The sequence below is a fragment of the Dipteris shenzhenensis genome, chromosome 24, assembly GCF_047967505.1.
Source record: "Dipteris shenzhenensis isolate YYH24624 ecotype China chromosome 24, Dip_SZ_1.0, whole genome shotgun sequence".
Lineage (NCBI taxonomy): Eukaryota > Viridiplantae > Streptophyta > Polypodiopsida > Gleicheniales > Dipteridaceae > Dipteris > Dipteris shenzhenensis.
This window is the reverse complement of record NC_141619.1, coordinates 6,807,711-6,828,132: the sequence shown is the minus strand read 5'-3', so window position 1 is coordinate 6,828,132 and position 20,422 is coordinate 6,807,711. Positions and strand designations below refer to the sequence as shown.

Here is a 20,422-nt window from a genome sequence, read left to right as displayed (position 1 = left end):
TTCCCTGGCCACTCAAGTACTTTGTGTTCAAGGATCGATTCGTGGAACAACGGTCACTATCCTCATCGACAGTGGCTGCTCTCATAACTTCCTAGCTAGTTCTATGGTCGACAAACTTCGTTTGACCACCAGTCCTAGTCCCATGGACTATCAGATTGAACTCGCAAATGGAACTACCTTCTTGTGGAACACCAGGATCAAAAACTTGTCTTTACACATCCAACATTATACAACAAGTTGAACTTCGACATCATGCCTCTTTCTCGGTACGATGTCATACTCGGACAACAGTGGCTCTACGACTATCATCCATCAATCAATTTTCGCAGCCATACTATCCAGTTTATCCACCAAGGAAAATTTATTGAGCTAACTGGTTCTAGGGACTCTCCTTCAACCCCAGTTGCCTCTGCCCTACAAGTAAAGAAGTGGGTTCGTAAACGTCAAGTAAAGACTTTACTTCTGTTGGTTACGGCAGTAGAGGAGTCACCAACAAAGGATCCTCCTGAATACCTCAACCAACCTTTTTTCCAGCCCTCCCTGGATATTTTTCCACAGGAATTGCCAAAGCAGTTACCACCTCGACGACCAGTGGATCACCCAATCGAACTTATTCCCGGCAGCAATCCACCGTCGAAACCTCCTTATCGGGTTTCTTACACTCAAAATGAAGAAATCCAAAGACAGGTGACCGAACTACTCGACAAAGGTCACATTCGGCCCAGTCGCAGCCCTTTCGGATCTCCTGTACTACTGGTGGAAAAAAAGAATAAGTCAATGCACCTCTGCATCGACTACCAAGCCCTCAACAAGCTCACTATCAAAAACAAGTATCCATTGCCTCGCATCGATGACCTCTTTGATCAACTTCTACACGCAACACAATTCTCAAAAATTGATCTTCGTTCAGGTTATCATCAAATTCGCATACGAGAAGGCGATGAGTACAAGACAGCTTTTTGAACAAAGTATGGACACTATGAATGTTTGGTCATGCCTTATGGGTTAAACAATGCCCCGGCCACATTCATGACACTAATGAACGACATCTTCAGGCCTTTCCTCGATAAGTTCGTCATCGTTTACCTCGATGACATCCTCGTTTTCAGCAGATCCCTACATGAGCACAAACAACATCTTCACTAAGTTTTTGAAGTTCTCCGCGCAAATTCTCTCTACATCAACATTGAGAAGAGTGAGTTCTTCAAGACCCAACTCGAATACTTAGGACATGTTATTTCAGCTCAAGGCATCTCTATGGATCCCAAGAAGGTCGAGGTAATCCGAAACTGGCCTACTCCTAAGAATGTTCATGATGTCCGCTCTTTTCTCGGATTGGCAAACTTCTACCATACAAAGGTCTATCAGTTTTCTGAAATCGCAGCTGCTATGTCCGAATTATTGAAAAGCACAGCAGTTTTTCATGGCTTCCCGAAACATGAAAGCAAGCCAACGACTTCCAGTAGGACTTCTTCAGCCTCTTCCGGTTCCAACTGAAAGGTGGGAAAGTATTTCCATGGATTTCATTACAACACTACCACGATCCTCCTGAGGTAACACTCAAATTATGGTAATTGTTGATCGACTGTCCAAAATGGCACACTTTGTTGCTTGCAAAAGTAGTGCACAGGCTTCAGACATCGCCAAACTCTTCATACAACACATCTTCCGACACCATGGATTGCCCGAGAATATCATATCCGACAGAGATCCTAAGTTTACCAGTCACTTTTGGATTTCACTATTCGAATCTTTGGGTACAACTCTACTATTCAGTTCAGCCTACCACCCAGAATCAGATGGCCAGACTGAAAGAGTCAACCAAGTTCTGGAAGAAATGCTTCGACATTATATTCAGTCATGCCTAGCAGCTTGGGAAGAGTATCTACCACTCCTTGAGTTTGCTTATAATAACTCTTTCCATAGTGCCATCAGCATGACTCCATTCCAAGCAGCTTATGGACACACTCCAATTGTACCAACGAATTTTGTACTTCAACATCAAGTGGCCCTAGCTGATCAACTGGTTTAAGAAATGCAAGACGTTCTCCTCCAAGTCAGGGATCATATGCGAAAAGCGTCAGAGCGGTATCAACGGTCTGCCAACAAACATAGACGCCACCTGGAATTTGACACTGGTGACATGGTGCTATTATTTGTAGCCCCACATCGCTATAAGACGGTTAAGTCTGTGTTTCCTAAGTTGCGACCAAGATACTATGGACCTTTCCAGATCGTCAAGAAAAATTCACCTTTAAGTTACAAATTGGAATTACCACCATCATGGGGCAAAATCCATCCGACATTTCATATTTCTTGGCTAAAGACGTACATTCCAGGCGATGAAGCAATTCCTCCCGCAGGTGATTATGTCCCAAAAATCGAAGACAATTATGTTCTCCTTATTCCTGAGCGTATTCTGGACCATCGACAGCGAGAGACTCTATGACCAGGAGGTGAATTGGGCTAAGGAGCTGCAGACTTAGCTCAGCAAGGGCTGCCCACCTAGGCTGACTACCTGGGCAGTAAGGTGGAGGGATCACTGGACGGAGAGTGTACATAAGCTTACAGGAGCAATTGGGCTCAAAGACCTACGAGAGCCAAGGTGATAGTAGTACAGCTTTTAGTAAGGACTGAGGACCACAGTTTGGTGGGACTCGGGCTTTTATCTATTTTTGGACAGAAATACACGTTTGTTGGTACTAAATCTCTCTTGGATCTCTATCTATTTACTGGCTTGCACACACACTTATGGTTGTGAAGTACACACAAGTAAAGAAGTTTAGTTCCGCAGTGAAACTGGGGATGCTCTATAAGTCTTCTGCTTCAAAATACCCTTTGGTGGGATTTCATTTCTAATAGGAGAGAGGCAGGAACTCACATGATGACGCAAGATGGAGACAAGTACAATTTCATACTGACAACAATGAAAGGTACATGCCACTTTATAGGCAGGGAAGCCTTATCTTCTCACATACATGCATCACATGTGACCTCACTGGAGTGATGTCACTCAGAATCTAATCTAATCCTACCTGTGAAACAAATGGGAACAGAACAACAGGCACAAAATTAAAGTACACATTGCACCACTTGCAAAGATGATCTAAGCATAAGCATACCGCAGTATCATTATCTCCAAACGAGCAGCACGTAGCATTCCGAGCAACACCACCCGCAAGTTTAGAATCAAAGTTTCCTTCTTCAATGGCAACGGGCACGGGCCCACCTGATTGTATAGACTTCGTATGTTCCAAGGGGTTGACTGAGCCCATTCCCTCATCTAACCCTTCAGAAGGTTGGTCAAATACACTTTTTGTTTTCAAAACCTGCTCATCGGATCCTGTAATCCTTGCAAAAAAATGAGAATGTTGAAATGAATGCAAAAATGCAGCTCTCCTCTTCTCCTGTGCATCCATTCTAAGTTGAGATTCATTGACTGGAAGCATGACACGCACAGAAGGTGGCCTTGGTTCACTCGCCTCAACAGGTAAATTTTGGTTCTCCTGTACTGCAGTACGTCCTTCTAAGCTCACATGAGACGAAGCCTCACAACTTGCTTTGTCACCAACCTGCTGCAGAGCACCTGCTTTGTCCATCATAGCAGCCACTCTGAAAGGAGTAATTATCTCAGGCATTGAGGCATCATGTGAAGCCACATATGCCACAATGTTCAACCGTTCACCTGAGGCACAGAACAACATAGTATTGTTATTAGCATTCAAGCCACTGCCTGAGCAAAAGAAAGAATTCACAAGCTTACCTGGGAACACAAAACACCGATCCAGAGCAATCAGGGATTCCATATCTTCACGCAAAAACCAATCCTCAGGAAGCTCTCCTGCAGACAATGATTGGATTCGTTATTTCTTAGAAAAGAATGCATATCAATGCTGAATAAAGATATGTGAAACAATTTGAAACCACAGAAGAACATCATGTGTCCAGGAAAACTGAGCACTCCATGACACTTCCTGATTTACAAATATTCTTATTTAGAAAAGTCGTAGTACACAATTTTCCTGACAATTTTTTGAACCTGCTCACAACAAAATCCATATCTTTAATAATAATTTGGAACTCTGAATCAATGCACACTCTGCTGCAGACAAATCAGTAGCTCCAAGCAGGTAGCAATGTTACCACAACAGTTGAAGAAGCCCGAGGCTGAGCAAAAGCAATTTACATCAAGAACAAGGATTACAGTTAGGAGTTGTTAGGCCGATCCTTAGAAGAATGCCTCCTGAGGAAGCTGAAAAAGGGTTCAGACACACACAAAAAATAAAATGTCAAGTAGCATCGGATCTCTAAAGAGGTCTGAACTAATGCCCAAACCCTGTCCTACCGCTCATGATTTTCTGCACAACCTGAGGGCAGGTCTTCATGCTGGTTTTCCCTGGATTTCTTTAACAGGCAGTTCTGTTTGTTTGGTTGATACGCCTCTATACCAAACTATGCTCAGTTTTTCTACTGGTATCGCTATTGGGCTCTATGGTCATCATATCATGCTCATGACATTTGGTTGTATGGCCAGTCCTTCGTGGATGTTAATCATTTCTTTCATTCATTCTTGCATCAATCTCTCCAAGATGCAGATGATCTTCCTCTGGCCCACTTAGAAGTGTTTCATCACGGCATTTAGTTTTTTAGTAGTAGCTGTTCCATTTTGGGACACCTATGAATGTACATTCTTCTTAATGAAATACTATTTCTTTTATTTAAACAAAAAGTGTGTGAATGTGTATGTGTGTGTGTATGTGTGTGTCATGACAAGAGAAATGATTATTTAGTTAATTAATAGTCATTAGAACTTTATTATTGTTAGGCGCCAATTTGATGGTGCGGTTATATGTTTGTATTTATGATCGATCAAGCGGTGTAAATAGTACCACCAAAACTATGTAACACATTGGCCAATGATTAGTAATAAAGATGTGCACACACGTGTCTAGGTCCTAGGGGCAAGAGGAAAGGGAAAGGGTGCATTAAAGTGCATTGAATGGTAGGTGCATGGGTCATAGGCTAAGGGTAGGTGTAAATGGGAAGATGGAACTTGAGTGATCTCAAGGGACATTAATGAAAGGGTATCACCCTTTTATTGAAAATCTCACGTAGCATTCTTTCTACCACATTGCATTCATCCGTCATCTCTCTCCCACCTTGCATGTAGGTCGAAAAAGAAACAAGTACTCTCACGAGGGCGCTCTTCCCCATTGGAGGGCCAATCGGCATTCAAATTCTACATGCATTGCACACATTTGCATTTTCGAAAAGTGTGGATCTTCACATTTGGTATCAGAGCGGCGATGATCCACGAGCGGGACGAGAAGAGGGCAACAGTTGCGAACGACGGAAGTCGCAAGAGAGGTTGCGGAAAAGGATCACGACTGACCGATCTCGAGAATCTGAGACAAGGGATTTTTCTGAAAAATTCTGGCCTTCAACGGTGAACGGGGTGTCCTCACGGGGTGGATCCCCTCCCCCCACCCCCAATGTGAATGTACCCTTAAACCGTGAGAAAAAGGGATCCCCGTTCTACCCAACGGGAAGTCGGATCGGAATGAGATTTTAAGGGAGTGATCCACCCATCAAGTACCCCCTATAACGGTATCTAGAGCTCCAATCCGCTCAAAATAGGTAGCCCAAACGGAGCGTACCATTTTACAGCAGAAATACAAGAAGAAAAGCTTGAAAGAGAACGGAAAGGAGGTAATTTTAAGTGTCTTCTCAACACAAACGAAGCGGGAGTCGGATAAGTACCACCAACTCTACAACACTTGAAGTTTGCTGTAAAATAAACCTTTTTTTTTTTTAATTACAGCAAGACATTTTCTCTCTTGTATTAAACAATGGAAGGGGAAGGGACATATAACAATGAACTTATTCCTTTTCCTCCATTACCCCAAGGAGAGAGAGAAAGAACACCTTCACCCCCTCTTGAAGAGGATGGATTAGGTGAGAGTTATACACATCTTGAGTATGATAACGCACAAATAGATTTACAGCAATCTCTCCAAGAACCTCTTGATAGGGAGTTCTCCTTTCGGAATGAAAGAAGAAATGATACCAACCAAGAACAAGGGGCTGAGTTCACGCCTTCAACTCAAAACCCAATACACATGGATTATAATCCAAGTGCAAGAGGAAGAGAGGAGACTCCTGTTGATAAGCTGGTTTTCCAGCTTAGCAATATGATTGAGCAGTCCATTATGACAAGATTAGGGACTAAGAGGACTTTAAACTTCGGGGATGAAGAGTTGAGTAACCCTTCTAAGAGGTCCAAATTCCAACCGCGAGAGAGAATTGAGTTCCCCAAATATGATAGGGCAAGGGAGGCTGACAAAATCCTCAATTGGATTCATCATTTTGAGCTATACTTTGCCCATCAAGACAAGACCGAGCAAGAGAAGCTTGCTCTTGCCACATTGCATCTGCAGAAGGATGCTCTAATGTGGTGGTCCTTGTCACAAACAAGAAAAGAGCCTATTCATGAATGGGCTAAATTCGTGGAGCAACTGAAAGCCACTTTCATGCCACCGAGGCATGAAGAGAACCTAACCTTTCATTGGGAGAGGTTTAGGCAGTTCGATAATGAGAGTAATGCAGATTTTACAGCCAGATTTTGGAAACTCTCTCTAGAGTTACCCGAAAAGAGTGAGGAAGATAGGAGAAAGAAGTATTTAGCAGCTTTAAGCCCAAAAGTAAGGTACGAGGTTGAAATGTTATTCCGACCACGCTTAAGGACCTCGCTAAGCTGGCTGAAATAGCCGAGAGAAAATTGAATCCTCGTAAACCCTTCAATAAGGAGTATGGGTCATCATCTAAGACCAATAATATACCCACTTTTAGGAAACCAAACCGGTTTAAGAATAATAAAGGGAAGGGTAAAGCTCTTGTAAGGAATGTGAACAGCCAATCACGTCCTGGATGGGTGCCATTTCCTTCCATGACTGACGAAAAGAAGAGGAAGTTGATTAAGGAAGGAAAATGTTTCGAGTGTACGAAACATAAGCCAGGGCACGTATGGCATAAGTGTCCCATTCTCTTGGCTAAGATTGCCAAGACGAATTTAGTAAAAGGGAAAGCCAAGGCATCCAAGCAGGAGGGTGAGGCTTCTACCTTGTCACCCTCGAAATCTACTGTGACTATTGAGCCAATAGTGAATGCTGTCCATTCAGCCAATACCTTTGGGCCTCATGATCTTTTTGTTAGAAAACAGAAGGAAAGAATCACTCTAACCTCCAGCCAAGACCTCTCCCACTCTAGCAACACTCAACTCAGATAACTGATCACAGATACAATACTCACTCAGAGAAAACTTAGGCAGAGAGAGAATATATTCATCCACCGGATGGTGGGCAGAAAACTGGCTCCAGGAGAGCAATACAAAACTCAGCCAAGTGCTGAGACAAACTGCAGAAATTCTCTCTGTCAGAAGATGCCAAGTCTGAGTGCACAGCACAGCCCAAATCAGAGGCTTTTTGTCCTGCACTGGATGACTGAAATGAAAGGAAGTGAGGGCCTTTTATAGGCACTGCCCAGGCCTGTTGGTCTGACCGACCAGCAGGGTCGGTTCCCTGACTGGGGACTGACCAGGTCAGTCAGTTAAACCGACCAGGGTCGGCCCTGGTCGGTGGCCCTGGTTGGACCGACTGGTCCTGCAACAGGGCCCTATAAAAGGGCGCCCTGTGCAGCCAGTCCTTTGCCTCTAGGTAGGCATGGAGCCCCCCCCAAAATGCTGCTGTTTGCTGAGTCTCTCTTTTCCCATCCCATCTTACCCTCACTGCCCCTTGTCCCCACAAAACGGGGGCTCGCAGGTGGGAACAGTGAGTCTCTAACACCCCCCCTCAATGTCACAACTGTGGGCCAATCCCCATGCGTTTGATGAGGTGCTCCATCTGTTCTCGAGGGAGTGCCTTCGTGAAAAGGTCGGACAAATTGTCGGCGGTCGGGCAGTAGATAAGCTTGATCACGTCGTCGATGATGAGCTCTCGAACAAAATGATAATGAACTTCGATGTGTTTGGTCCGCGCATGGTACACTGGATTCTTTGCAATAGCTATGCAACTTTGATTGTCGCACATCAGCATTGTCGCATTCTCCTGACACACATCCATGTCCTCCAGATTCCACCGCAACCACAATGTCTCACAAGCGGCTGTACACGCGGCTCTGTACTCTGCCTCTGTAGATGAAAGAGATACTGTGGGTTGCTTCTTACTTAGCCAAGAGATGGCTCCAGATGCAAGTAAGAAACAATATCCTGTTGTCGACCTTCTGGTGTCCACATCACCTGCCCAATCACTGTCACAGAACCCGCCTAGTTCAATGCCTTTGGTGTAGCTGATCCCAAAGGTGCAAGTACCCTTCAGATACCTCAGCACACGTAAACCTGCATTCCAATGATTCTTCCTGGGAGAAGCAGAAAACTAACATAATAACCCAACTGCATAGCAAATATCCGGGCGCGTATTGGTAAGGTAAAGCAAGCTTCCTACCAATCGTCGATACAAAAGAGTATCAACCAGCTGAGATGTGTCGTGAACACTTAGCTTCAGCCCGACCTCCATGGGAGTAAAAGCTGTTCTGCAATCCTCCATCTGAAATCTCTTCAGAATTTCTCTGCAGTAGTTCTCCTGGGAAATGAAAATCCTGTCTTTAGCCTGCTTTACTTCAATCCCAAGGAAGTAATGTAATAACCCAAGGTCAGTCATCTCAAACTCAGACATGAGTAGCTCCTTGACCTGTGAAATCTTCTTGACATGATCACCTGTCAAGATAAGATCATCAACATAGAGGATGAGTACCAATCGCAATCCCTTCTCAATGAACAAGTAAAGGTTTGCCTCAGAAGGACTCCGACTGAGCCCAATCTTCTGAAAGAATATATCAATCCTTTGGTACCAAGCTCTCGGGGCCTGTTTCAGCCCGTATAACGCCTTCTTCAACCTGCAGACCTTTAATAGGGACACTGGATCCTGAAAGCCCGGTGTATCGGGTGGAATATCAGCTTTTGATTTTGTAACCTCTTGAATGGTCAATCTGGGACGGGGTGGGATCGGGGGTTGAACAATCTCCTCCTCAATCTGAGGCTCCTCCGGGGGTTCAGGTTCTTTTTCCGCGAAGACAACATCACGACTGATGAGGATTTGCTTCTTTACTGGATCGAAGAGGCGGTAGGCCTTGGATTCTTCACTATACCCAACAAAGATACATGGTCTGCTTCGGGAATCAAGCTTGGTCCTATCTTCCTTGGGCACATGCACCCACGCGTTAGAACCAAAAATGCGGAGATGAGAAATAGAGGGCTTCTTACCATAAAATGCCTCATATGGAGTCTTGTCCTTGACGGCCTTCGTCTTGGTACGGTTGAGAATGTGTACCGTTGTATTGATAGCTTCACTCCAATAGGCTTTAGAAAGATTTCTCTCTCGGAGCATAGCAAGCCCTGTCTCAGTGGTGGTTCTATGCTTTCTCTCGGCTACCCCGTTTTGCTGAGAAGTATGTGCCGTGGTGAGTTGTCGCTTGATCCCATGCTTGCGACAAAATGTATTAAACTCACTTGAGGTGAATTCTCCCCCCCTGTCTGTGCGAAATGTCTTGACATCTTCCCCTGTCTCTTTTTCAACTCTAGCCTTCCAGTCTTTGAATTTCTCAAAAGCCTGAGACTTTTTAGCCAAACAATATACCCAAGTCATTCTACTGAAATCATCCACAAAGAGAAGTGAATACCTGGATCCTGCCCATGATGCAGTAGACATTGGACCACAAATGTCGGCGTGAACCAACTCAAGTGGTTTGCTGGCTTGCCTTCAAGACAAGCCCTACAGACATCATCCTTGCCTGTAATTGGTGGAAGTCCATCCACCATCTTTGACTTTGACATTTCAGCCAAGATTCCATAGCTGACGTGACCGAAGCGCTCATGCCAAAGTTTGGACTTTCCGTGATCATCATGAACCAACATTGCACTGAGACGGTACAGTCCATTCTCTTCAACACCCTGTGCCACCACTTGCCCACTCCCTTTGGATGTCACGGTGACCTTGCCATCTTGAAAAAGAACTGCCATGTTGTTTTTGTCCATCTGACTTACAGATAGTAAATTCTTGCAAAGGTCGGGTACATAAAGTACTCCAGAGATATCCTTCTCCTCACCCGCCGTGGTAATGAAAGGAATGCTACCGATGCCCTTCACAGGACATGTCCGGCTATCCCCAACAGAAACTTTGGAATCCGGGTGTGTACTGTCCATGGTTTTGAACCACGTCCTTCTGTTGGACATGTGCTTAGAAGCACCGCTGTCAACATACCAACCTTCTTTTCCTTCACTAACTGCATAAGCTGAACAATGTTCACTGAGTAAGAATAACTGACCAGTTGTCACATTGGCAGAATCACTATTAGGCTCTTCTTTGTTTTTGGCTTCTCTTTTCTGCTTTTGATCCGCCTTCTTCTTCCGGCATTCTTTAGCAGAGTGGCCAAGCTTTTCACAGTAAAAGCACTTCATTTTCTTCTTACGTTCAGCGTCCTCTGATTTCTTGGAATCCTTTGACTTGCCTTTGCCAGGCTTGTCTTTGGCAACCAATGCCTTTTCGTCGGTTTGCGTAAAGAGTTTCTCTCGGGCCTCCTCCTGAAGTAGGAGTGGACAAAGCTCCTCAAAGTTGATTGGCTTTGTCCGTTGACCCGCAGTGACCGTAGTCACAAAACTTTTGAAACTCCGTGGCAACTTGTGGAGTGTGAGTAATGCTAATTGACTCGAGTCCACCTTCTGACCAACCGCTGCGAGCTGGTCCCGCACAACTTTCACCTTCGTCAGATGATCATGAACACTGTCACCCTCATTCATATCAAGGTTATAAAGCTGATGCTGCAATGTGATGATACGATCTGTATTATCGGTTTCATACAACTCCTTCAGTATGGTCCACGCTTTTGATTCTGTCAACTGGATATGAGGAATAACAGTATCTGCTGTCGTGCCTATAAGCATTGCTAAGGCCTGAGCATCCCTCTCCTCCCATGCACAGAGTTCATCTGCATCTACTTCAACTAGAACTTCACCTCTCTTGTCCACAATATCCTCCGGCTTTTCTTCAGTACCATTGACAATCTTCCACAACCTCCGTGCCAACAGATGGCTTCGGATCTTGACTTTCCAAATTGGAAAGTTTGTACCATCAAGCTTTCCAGCTTCACCGAAATTAGGGATAAATGAAGAAGGAAGATGACTGGAGAAGGAGGAAGGACGAGCAATGGATGTAGAGGCTTCTGATCGCTGATCCATCTCGGTGAATAGCTACAGAACTTGAAAAACTGAAACAGAAATAAATGAACTGACCTTCTGTACTGAACTGAGCTGAAAACAGAGTTGCCTTACAGCCAAGGAACTCCTTCCTTCAGAGAGTGATATTGATGAGGAAGAGTCGGGAGCCTATGGCTCTGATACCATGTTAGAAAACAGAAGGAAAGAATCACTCTAACCTCCAGCCAAGACCTCTCCCACTCTAGCAACACTCAACTCAGATAACTGATCACAGATACAATACTCACTCAGAGAAAACTTAGGCAGAGAGAGAATATATTCATCCACCGGATGGTGGGCAGAAAACTGGCTCCAGGAGAGCAATACAAAACTCAGCCAAGTGCTGAGACAAACTGCAGAAATTCTCTCTGTCAGAAGATGCCAAGTCTGAGTGCACAGCACAGCCCAAATCAGAGGCTTTCTGTCCTGCACTGGATGACTGAAATGAAAGGAAGTGAGGGCCTTTTATAGGCACTGCCCAGGCCTGTTGGTCTGACCGACCAGCAGGGTCGGTTCCCTGACTGGGGACTGACCAGGTCAGTCTGTAAAACCGACCAAGGTCGGCCCTGGTCGGTGGCCCTGGTTGGACCGACTGGTCCTGCAACAGGGCCCTATAAAAGGGCGCCCTGTGCAGCCAGTCCTTTGCCTCTAGGTAGGCATGGAGCCCCCCCCAAAATGCTGCTGTTTGCTGAGTCCCTCTTTTCCCATCCCATCTTACCCTCACTGCCCCTTGTCCCCACAAAACGGGGGCTCACAGGTGGGAACAGTGAGTCTCTAACACTTTTTAAGGTGTATGGATTCGTGAATGGACAGAGAATAGTGGTTCTCCTAGATGATGGATGTAATTATGACTTAGTAATAGAGTATTTGGGACACATTGTGTTTGCCGAGGGAATTCGGGTTGACCCTAAAAAGGTCAAGGCCATAATTGAATGGCCAATACCCAAAAACATACATGAGCTGAGATCCTTCCTAGGGATGTGTAGTTATTATCGCAGATTCATTAAGAATTTTGCACGTCTTGCTTCCCCACTAACAGATTTGTTGAAGAAGCATTCCTTGTATGAGTGGGGAGAGGTTCACCAAGTAGCTTTTGAGAAGCTTGAGAGAACATTGGTGACTGCACCAGTGTTAACACTTCCGGAAATGGACAAAGAGTTCTTTGTTGTATGTACGGATGCAAGTGGTACCTCGATCGGGGCAGTGTTGATGCAAGGAGGGCATCCCATTGCTTATGAGAGTAGAAAACTTCAAGGGGCTGAATTGAAATATATCACGTATGAGAAGGAGTTATTGGCAGTCATTAATGCCCTAAAGTTATGGAAGCATTATTTATATGGTTCTGCTTTCAAGATTAAGACTGACCATCAAAGTATCAAGCACTTGTTTTCTCAACCCATTGTCTCTTCAAGGCAAATCAAATGGGCTGAATATATTCAATCCTTTGGGCAACCAAATATCGAATATCAGCCAGGAAAGGAGAATTTAGTAGCTGATGCTTTGAGTAGACGGCCCCAAGTTAATCATGTTTCTGTGATAAAGGAGAAATCATTAGGAGCAATGGTTGAAGCTTATCCTTTAGATGAGGACTTCGCTGAAATTTATGGGAAGATTCAGCGTAATGAGGTCGGGGATTTAGAGGCTTATTCCATCGTGGATGGATACCTATTTTTGGGACGTGCCATATGTGTACCCAAAACATTTCGGTATCTAGTCATGAGTGAGTTACATGCGAGTCCATATTCTGGACATAGAGGCATTAGAGGGACCATTGACAATATTGAGAGATACTTCCATTGGCCTAAACTTCGCAAAGAAGTTTCGACCTTTGTTCAACAATGTGACGTATGTCAGCCCATTAAATCTGACACAAGTAAGACTGCTAGTCTTTTGCAACCTTTGCCTATTCCTTCGGAAAGGTGGGAACACATTACAATGGATTTTGTGTCTGGTTTCCCCAAGGTTGGTCAGTTTGAGCAGATTTTCACTGTTATAGATAGGCTGAGTAAACAAGCTCATTTTATTCCCTGTAAAAAAGAGTTGTCTGCTCCTGAAATAGCAAGGTTATTCATTAGGGAAATCTTCAGGTTACATGGGTTACCAAAATCCATTGTATCTCATAATGATGGCCGTTTCATTAGCAACTTTTGGACAGCCCTATTAGAGAATCTCAGAACCAAACTGAAATTTACTACAGCCTTCCATCCTCAAGGAGATGGACAAAGTGAGAATGCCAATCAAACCATAATTACTTTACTTCGAGCTTATGTCCATGACCAACCTAGAAGGTGGCCAGAGTTCTTACCCATGTTAGAGTTTGCTTATAATAACACTGTACATACTTCCACCAAAAAAGCCCCATTGAAATCATCTATGGGCAATGTTTACCCACTCCAATAACACACTTCGGGGAGCAAATTTTTGCTGCTGACCAGTTTGCTGAGGATATGTCACAGGTTATTGAGCAGGTAAAAGAACATATTAAGAAGGCCCAGGTTCAACAATCCAAGGCAGCCAATAAAAAAAGAAAAGAAGTTTATTACAAGGAGGATGATTGGGTTTTATTGAAGATTGATAAAAGAAGAATCAAGTCAGTGAGAGGAAGTACCAAACATGTCAAGCTAGCACCGAAGTTTTATGGTCCATTTCAGATTTCAGTAGCTTTATATCCAGAAGAAGGATCCAGAGCGTATGAGCTGAAGTTACCAGCCCACTGGCGTATGAAGAACATCTTTCATGTGAGCAATTTGAAGAGATACCATGGCGATACTTCTGCGTTTTTGGATACTCAGCATCAAGAAGAACCTGAACTTGAAGATGGGACTGAAGTTCTTACTCCGGAACAGATCGTGTACCATAAAGAGAAGAGTACTCGTGAAAAGAAGAGATATATGTATTTACTGAAGTTTAAAAACCAGCCAGCTAGTGATGCACAATGGATGGAAGAAGAGTTCTTTACAGATTTTCCACAGATACTCGCAAATTACAAAGAGGCGATGCAATGGCAAAAGTAACAAGAGAAAGTGCACGTAAGAGGAAGAGACAAGCAATAATCCAGAAGAGGACTTCTGCTCATTCAAGCAGGAGGGAGTGTCATGACAAGAGAAATGATTATTTAGTTAATTAATAGTCATTAGAACTTTATTATTGTTAGGCGCCAATTTGATGGTGCGGTTATATGTTTGTATTTATGATCGATCAAGCGGTGTAAATAGTACCACCAAAACTATGTAACATTGGCCAATGATTAGTAATAAAGATGTGCACACCCGTGTCTAGGTCCTAGGGGCAATAGGAAAGGGAAAGGGTGCATTAGAGTGCATTGAATGGTAGGTGCATGGGTCATAGGCTAAGGGTAGGTGTAAATGGGAAGATGGAGCTTGAGTGATCTCAAGGGACATTAATGAAAGGGTATCACCCTTTTATTGAAAATCTCACGTAGCATTCTTTCTACCACATTGCATTCATCCGTCATCTCTCTCCCACCTTGCATGTAGGTCGAAAAAGAAACAAGTACTCTCACGAGGGCGCTCTTCCCCATTGGAGGGCTAATCAGCATTCAAATTCTGCATGCATTGCACACATTTGTATTTTCGAAAAGTGTGGATCTTCACAGTGTGTGTGTGAGAGAGAGAGAGAGTTAGTAAGCAAATATCTAGATGAATCCAGGAACATGCCCAAACTCATCCTTTTAAACCACAACACATATTGCAATTTCAATCTCATGATAGTCATTCATAGGGTTGAAACCAAAAACTCCATCACGCAGAGCAGGGACTAGCTGCTATGGCATCCCCACTGACGTCAGCAGCGCCCAACAGTGGGTGTGGACCATAGTATAATTATATGCCCTCACATATACAAACCGACACATACACACATACTTGAGAATCCATTTATACAAAGGTCTTCGTACTGAGTTTCTGTTGGCACTCCAAAGGTGAAGGGAAAACTCATTTGTGACAAAGACTAGCACTAAAGGGGAAGGCTAATCAAAAAGAAGTCCACATTCTCTTCATTCAATCCTTAGTAAGCAAAGCTATGCTTATGTTCTCATTTGTACCATGCATAAGCTTCCATCTTTATTTCGTGCTTGCTAAGACATAAAGCCTAGCCAAGGGATGATCATGATGATTGTATTAACGCCCTCTCTAGACCAAAATAGCCTATGTTATCAATAATAGTAGTTGCAAGAGATTCATGTATCTGCACATTAGGTGAATGCAGGAGGGCCATGACAAATTGGATTACAACTTGGACAAAACTCAGTGATGAGAAACCAAATGCCAAGTGTGATTTCTCTCACAAAATGAAGGATAAGAGCCAAAACTCATCATCATGTGTAAATCCTATAACTCGACAAATAGCCCTATGTACCATAGTCATTGCCATCTCAACTTATAGGATAGAACTCCGTGCATCATTATGTTTAGTTTTGTTACCAACATAGCTTGCAGAATGTCTAAATCTTGGAATACCACCAACTTGCATATGATGCAATCTTCCTTCCGCTCCTCTTTGTAGCTCCTTATGAATTTGTAAGAGTTTAAAAAGCAAAATGGATATTAAAGCACACACACTTACATATTGAGTACACTAATATAGGATCCATGGAGCAATGTCTACTTTGATTTCACAAAGAGGCATGAACATTGTAAATTAGTACTATTTGGCTTCAAAGGATCAGAACTCTTCAAGTCCTTTTTGTAAGGTCCCTACACCTCGAGTACAACAATGTGAAACTTGGCCACCAAACAAGCATATAGGAAAGACAAGAAAACCTTAACAAGGACCTCATATATAATTTACTATCTGCCAAGTCCTAGTAGGGTGACCTAGCCAAATCACCACCTCACCATAGGCTCACTACATCAGAACACCCTCCAGCTTGAGACCACCATGAACCAGCTGCTCAGAGCCCACGACTGATACTACAAGCCCTCATAATGAAAATGACCTTACCAAGTCCTACCTACTCTTAGGCCATCTGGTCTACTCACTTAGGAGGTGCCTTATCCAAAGTCCATGAGCCAGCTGCTTATTTCTCTGACCATTCATAGCTAGATTAGTTGTACAACCCATCATCCTAAGGGTGATATCCTTAATAGATTGGTTTTCCAGACAATTTCCCAATCTAGATCCATCTGGCCTCCACCCTAGATTAAAATTGTCAAAGAATAAGGCAGCAAGCTCTGTTGAATGTACCAAAATACTGATCAAGATACCAGCCAAGTGCCGGAGTAAGGGTTGCTACTCTTGTTGCCTTAAAGCACTAAACTGAGATGTGAGAAGTAAGTCCCCTTTTATAGATCTAGAGAGGCAATCTGCCCCTCTAGCCAAGGGTCCAGATCTGGCCGACTTACCAGAACTGAAAGCTAACCTAACTAGCCCTAACTGCCAATCAGACCAGTGCTAACAGGCAAACCTGACTAGCCCTAGCACATTGACCCCGTTTGACCCCAGTCATGTGAGTTCTGGCCACAAACAAGGCCACCACGTGGGCCTATAAAAGGCTCCATAGCCTAGCCTTCTTCTGCCCATTTTGTCAGAACAAAACAGCCTTCCATGGCCTCTTACATGGCAGTCCAAGGTGGACTGCACGGCCTTTTCATGGGCCAACAAATCAGTTCCACATAGATTGTAGGCACAGCCCTACATTGTTTGTGTCCCAAACCTCAAACCTGAATACACAACCCCATGCAAGCATGAACTCCCTAGTTAAGCCCTGACATTCTGGGGGCTAGTGCATTGAACTTTATAACAATACTAACCTGGATTAGACCATGGTTAATTCCATTAAGGGCGTTACTCCCCTCCCCCCCCCGAAAAAACGGAAATTTCATGTCTCATAAAGCAAAGTAGGCAGTCCGTTTCGCCAGGGAGGGACTTTTGAAATTGCTTCTATCATGACAAGATTCTTTATCATGCTTTGACCCAAACTTTCCACTAACTTGAGATAGGAAAGCAGGTGATCCTCGACTAATGATTCCAGTGTTTCACATAAAATGGGTGTTAAACAAGCAAATAAAAAGGCTCATCTCCTTTTCCATTGTTATTTTTGCCAGCCCTTAGACGAGAAAAACATAGAGACCTCTGCAAAATTCCTTGAGTCAATCCAGAGAACTCTACAAATGAATCTAACTTCAATATCAAGAATCTTGGGGGATCCTATGTGATTTGTCCCACCAAAAAACAAATCCTGATATTTTGTGTGTAGTGCAAATTGTGCTTCACAATATTTTGACTTACGTGGAATGAACTCTCGTTTGACATATTTTGTAACCATATATCTAGATGAATCCAAGAACATGCCCAAACTCATCCCCTAAAAATCCAACACAGAGTGCAGTTTCCATCTCATCAAGTCACTCATAATATTTTGTAACCATGCAATACTTCACACGCATGTCTAATTCAAGGTAATTGCACCTATACCTGTCAAGCTTCTAGCGGTTGGAGCATTGTTGTTTTTGAGGACTGTTAAACCATGTTTGGTAGACCATCTCCTCTCCTCATTTCACTTATTTTTTGGTACAATTCATTACAGTCTGTTTGATCAATAACGCACAAAGTTACTTGATTACTGGGCATAGAATGTGCCGTTTTCCTTTACAACAATTGAGTTCTTGTGCTTTCTTTGAATTGACCTTGTAAATTTTTATCAAGTGCCATGTTTATGTTGGAATGGTCACCTCCCCATCTGTAAGCCCCAATATGAGGAGAGGATGGGGGAGGTGGACCTAGGGAAGTATAGACTGCCACGTGGGCAGAGAATGGGGCTGCCACATGGGCAGCACATGAGCTGCCATGTGGGTAGCACAAAGCTATGGAATCCAAGTGCCAAGGAAGGGCCTGGAAGAGGCTGTACAATGGCGAAACAGGGCGCAATTGGAGGCACAGCATGGCGACCTGTTTGGGCAGGGTTATGACCTGCAGCAGGTCCTGAACATGGCGGGACAGGTACGGACCTGTACGGCTGCAGTACGACTGCGTGGCAGGGGTCTGAGGGCAGGTGTGCAGCCTGCAAGAGTGTCTCCAGCAGCAACAAAATGGCAGCCTAGCAGCAGCCCAAAAGGACCTGGCTAGGGCCCTTATATAGGGCTGGTTGAACCAGCCAACCAAGTCAGCCAGCAAGCAGACTGGTCGGCCAGGATGAGGCTGGCTGGTTGGTTCTATGACAGCCCCTTGGGGACCTATATAAGGAGGGCATTCAGCCCTCACTTCACGTCATCTGGAGCAGCCAATTCACTAGCAGAAGAAGCAGCAGCAGGGCTACCTTTGGGCCTACATTCAGGAAGAGAAAGAAGTACCTTGTGCTGCAGACCTAGCTCCCGGGAGGCTGCCCACCTAGGCTGGTTTCCAGACAGCAAGGTGGAGGGGATCACTCTAGACACAGAGTCTACATTTGCTTGAGGTGGAGCACGCGGGCTCAGAGATCTAGAAGTGCTTGACATCTAGTAGGAGAACCTTTTGGTATTGTATCCTGTCCTAGTTTCTGGACGGATGGAAATATAAAGTGTTGCTTCTATATTTGTCTCTGAGCATTGTCTATTTACTGGCTTGCACATCTATGCACATTAAGTTAAGAAGTTTGTTATTCCACACCCCACATGCACACTGTGTGAGCTCCTGGGCATTACCATCAGTCTTCCGCTGTGCGTACCCTCTGTTGGGTAATTTCTAACAATTTATGCGCAATGAACCTTAACTAGTTCCAACATTCAAGCAATAGGGTAACTTGAGTAGAATCCTATGCAGCACGTAAACTGCTGTTGTCATCGCTCTGCTTGTGAAGAAAAGCTTTCTTTCTACAAGTGATCGAATTCGCAAGCAAAAGTACTCTGACGGCTAGGAAAGATCTCCATCCTAAAGCAAGGATGAACACTCGCATATTGAAACATGGCTTGCAATTTGCCATTAACCTTTCAACGCTGAGCTACCCTTGAGATACCTCTCTCTCCGTACACGGTATGACTGTCTATGATGGTCTAGCCTTCTGTCTATGCCATGTTCACGAATGGCGTAATCCTTGGCCAAAAGCCCTGCTTTCGCTTTGCAGCTTCTCGTGAAGTCGTGTTTGAGTGTTGAATATGGCTTTCTCCTATCATAAGTGTATGCATTTTTACCATTAACACCTAAACACCTTAATGCTCCAACGCTTACAATGCCCAAAGAGCCAATGAGGACGAAGCAACTGCAAAGCCTTGCCATGGGTCGGAATGTTATCAAAGACTACACGTAAAATTACATGATCGCAAGATATGCTGCTTTTAAACGAAGCAACTAAAGGAAACGCAAAAGTAATCTACACAAGCGAAAACATATACAAAAGTCTAACTATGTTCCGTGCAGCATTTATAGAGAGAGAAGTCGTACTGCAAGGGACCAGTATGCCGCCTCCGTCGGCTGGCACGTCCATGTGATCCTCAATGGCCACGCGATTACTTTTGGTGCGGAGGTGATCGCCCGCAATCCGAACATCGTCTCCATCGGAGTCGAAGGCTTTTGCCGAGGAGGAGAGAAAGGCAGAAACATCGGGAGCAGTTCTGGCTTCTCGATCAGCATCGTGGGGGAGTGCAGGCGGATCCGAGATGGAAAAGGAATTTCTGAGGAAGTTCATGGCAGCAGCAGCAGATGGCGAGGCGGACAAGCAGATGGAACTTGCCTAGAACTTAATTTACTGTGAGTGTGACAAAAGCAACAACATTTGTATGACAAATGTGTGTGCGAGTCTTTCCATCGTGGAGTAAGTAACTACTAACTCGAAATTGAAGCTGAATCCTACTATTTTAAGGAAAAAAGAGACTCAGTAAAATAGTGGACATGAGACTCCACACAGGATCAGTGAGCACCTGATCCTCCCTGCAAATGTAAGGGGTGGTGATTTATTATTGATTTTGTGATGTCTATATTTTGGAAGCTCTAGTCCAACAAATGCATAAATAAGGCGATACAATAATTAATCCTCGTTGCACTTTTTACAATATTGTCACATGGACTACAACCATATGAATAAAGGTGCAGTCATCCTTCAATCTTTTATCCATCTTGGATTTCCTTGCTCCCTCGCATCGATAACATGCATTATAAACAAGAGGAATGTTGTAAGAATTTAAA

At 44.1% G+C, this 20,422-nt stretch overlaps 1 protein-coding gene across 3 annotated transcripts in view; it reads right to left on the bottom strand.

The window, feature by feature from the left end:
- The window catches only part of LOC147886138 (heat-inducible transcription repressor), a 168,035-nt gene extending 147,944 nt beyond the window's left edge, over positions 1 to 20,091 (bottom strand). For 2 of the 3 annotated variants that reach the window (XR_015543325.1, XM_087395649.1), the window contains exons 1-3: positions 19,682 to 20,091; positions 3,764 to 3,841; positions 3,123 to 3,685 (exon numbers count right to left, since the gene is read on the bottom strand). Coding sequence is in view for 1 of the 3 variants with exons in the window: in XM_087395649.1 (XP_087251775.1) it covers positions 3,123 to 3,685; positions 3,764 to 3,841; positions 19,682 to 19,925 (885 nt within the window). In the remaining 2 variants the exon portion in view is untranslated. The remainder of the gene's footprint in view (positions 1 to 3,122; positions 3,686 to 3,763; positions 3,842 to 19,681) is intronic. The other variant, XR_015543324.1, reaches the window with a different exon arrangement.
- Positions 20,092 to 20,422: the final 331 nt, after the last annotated feature.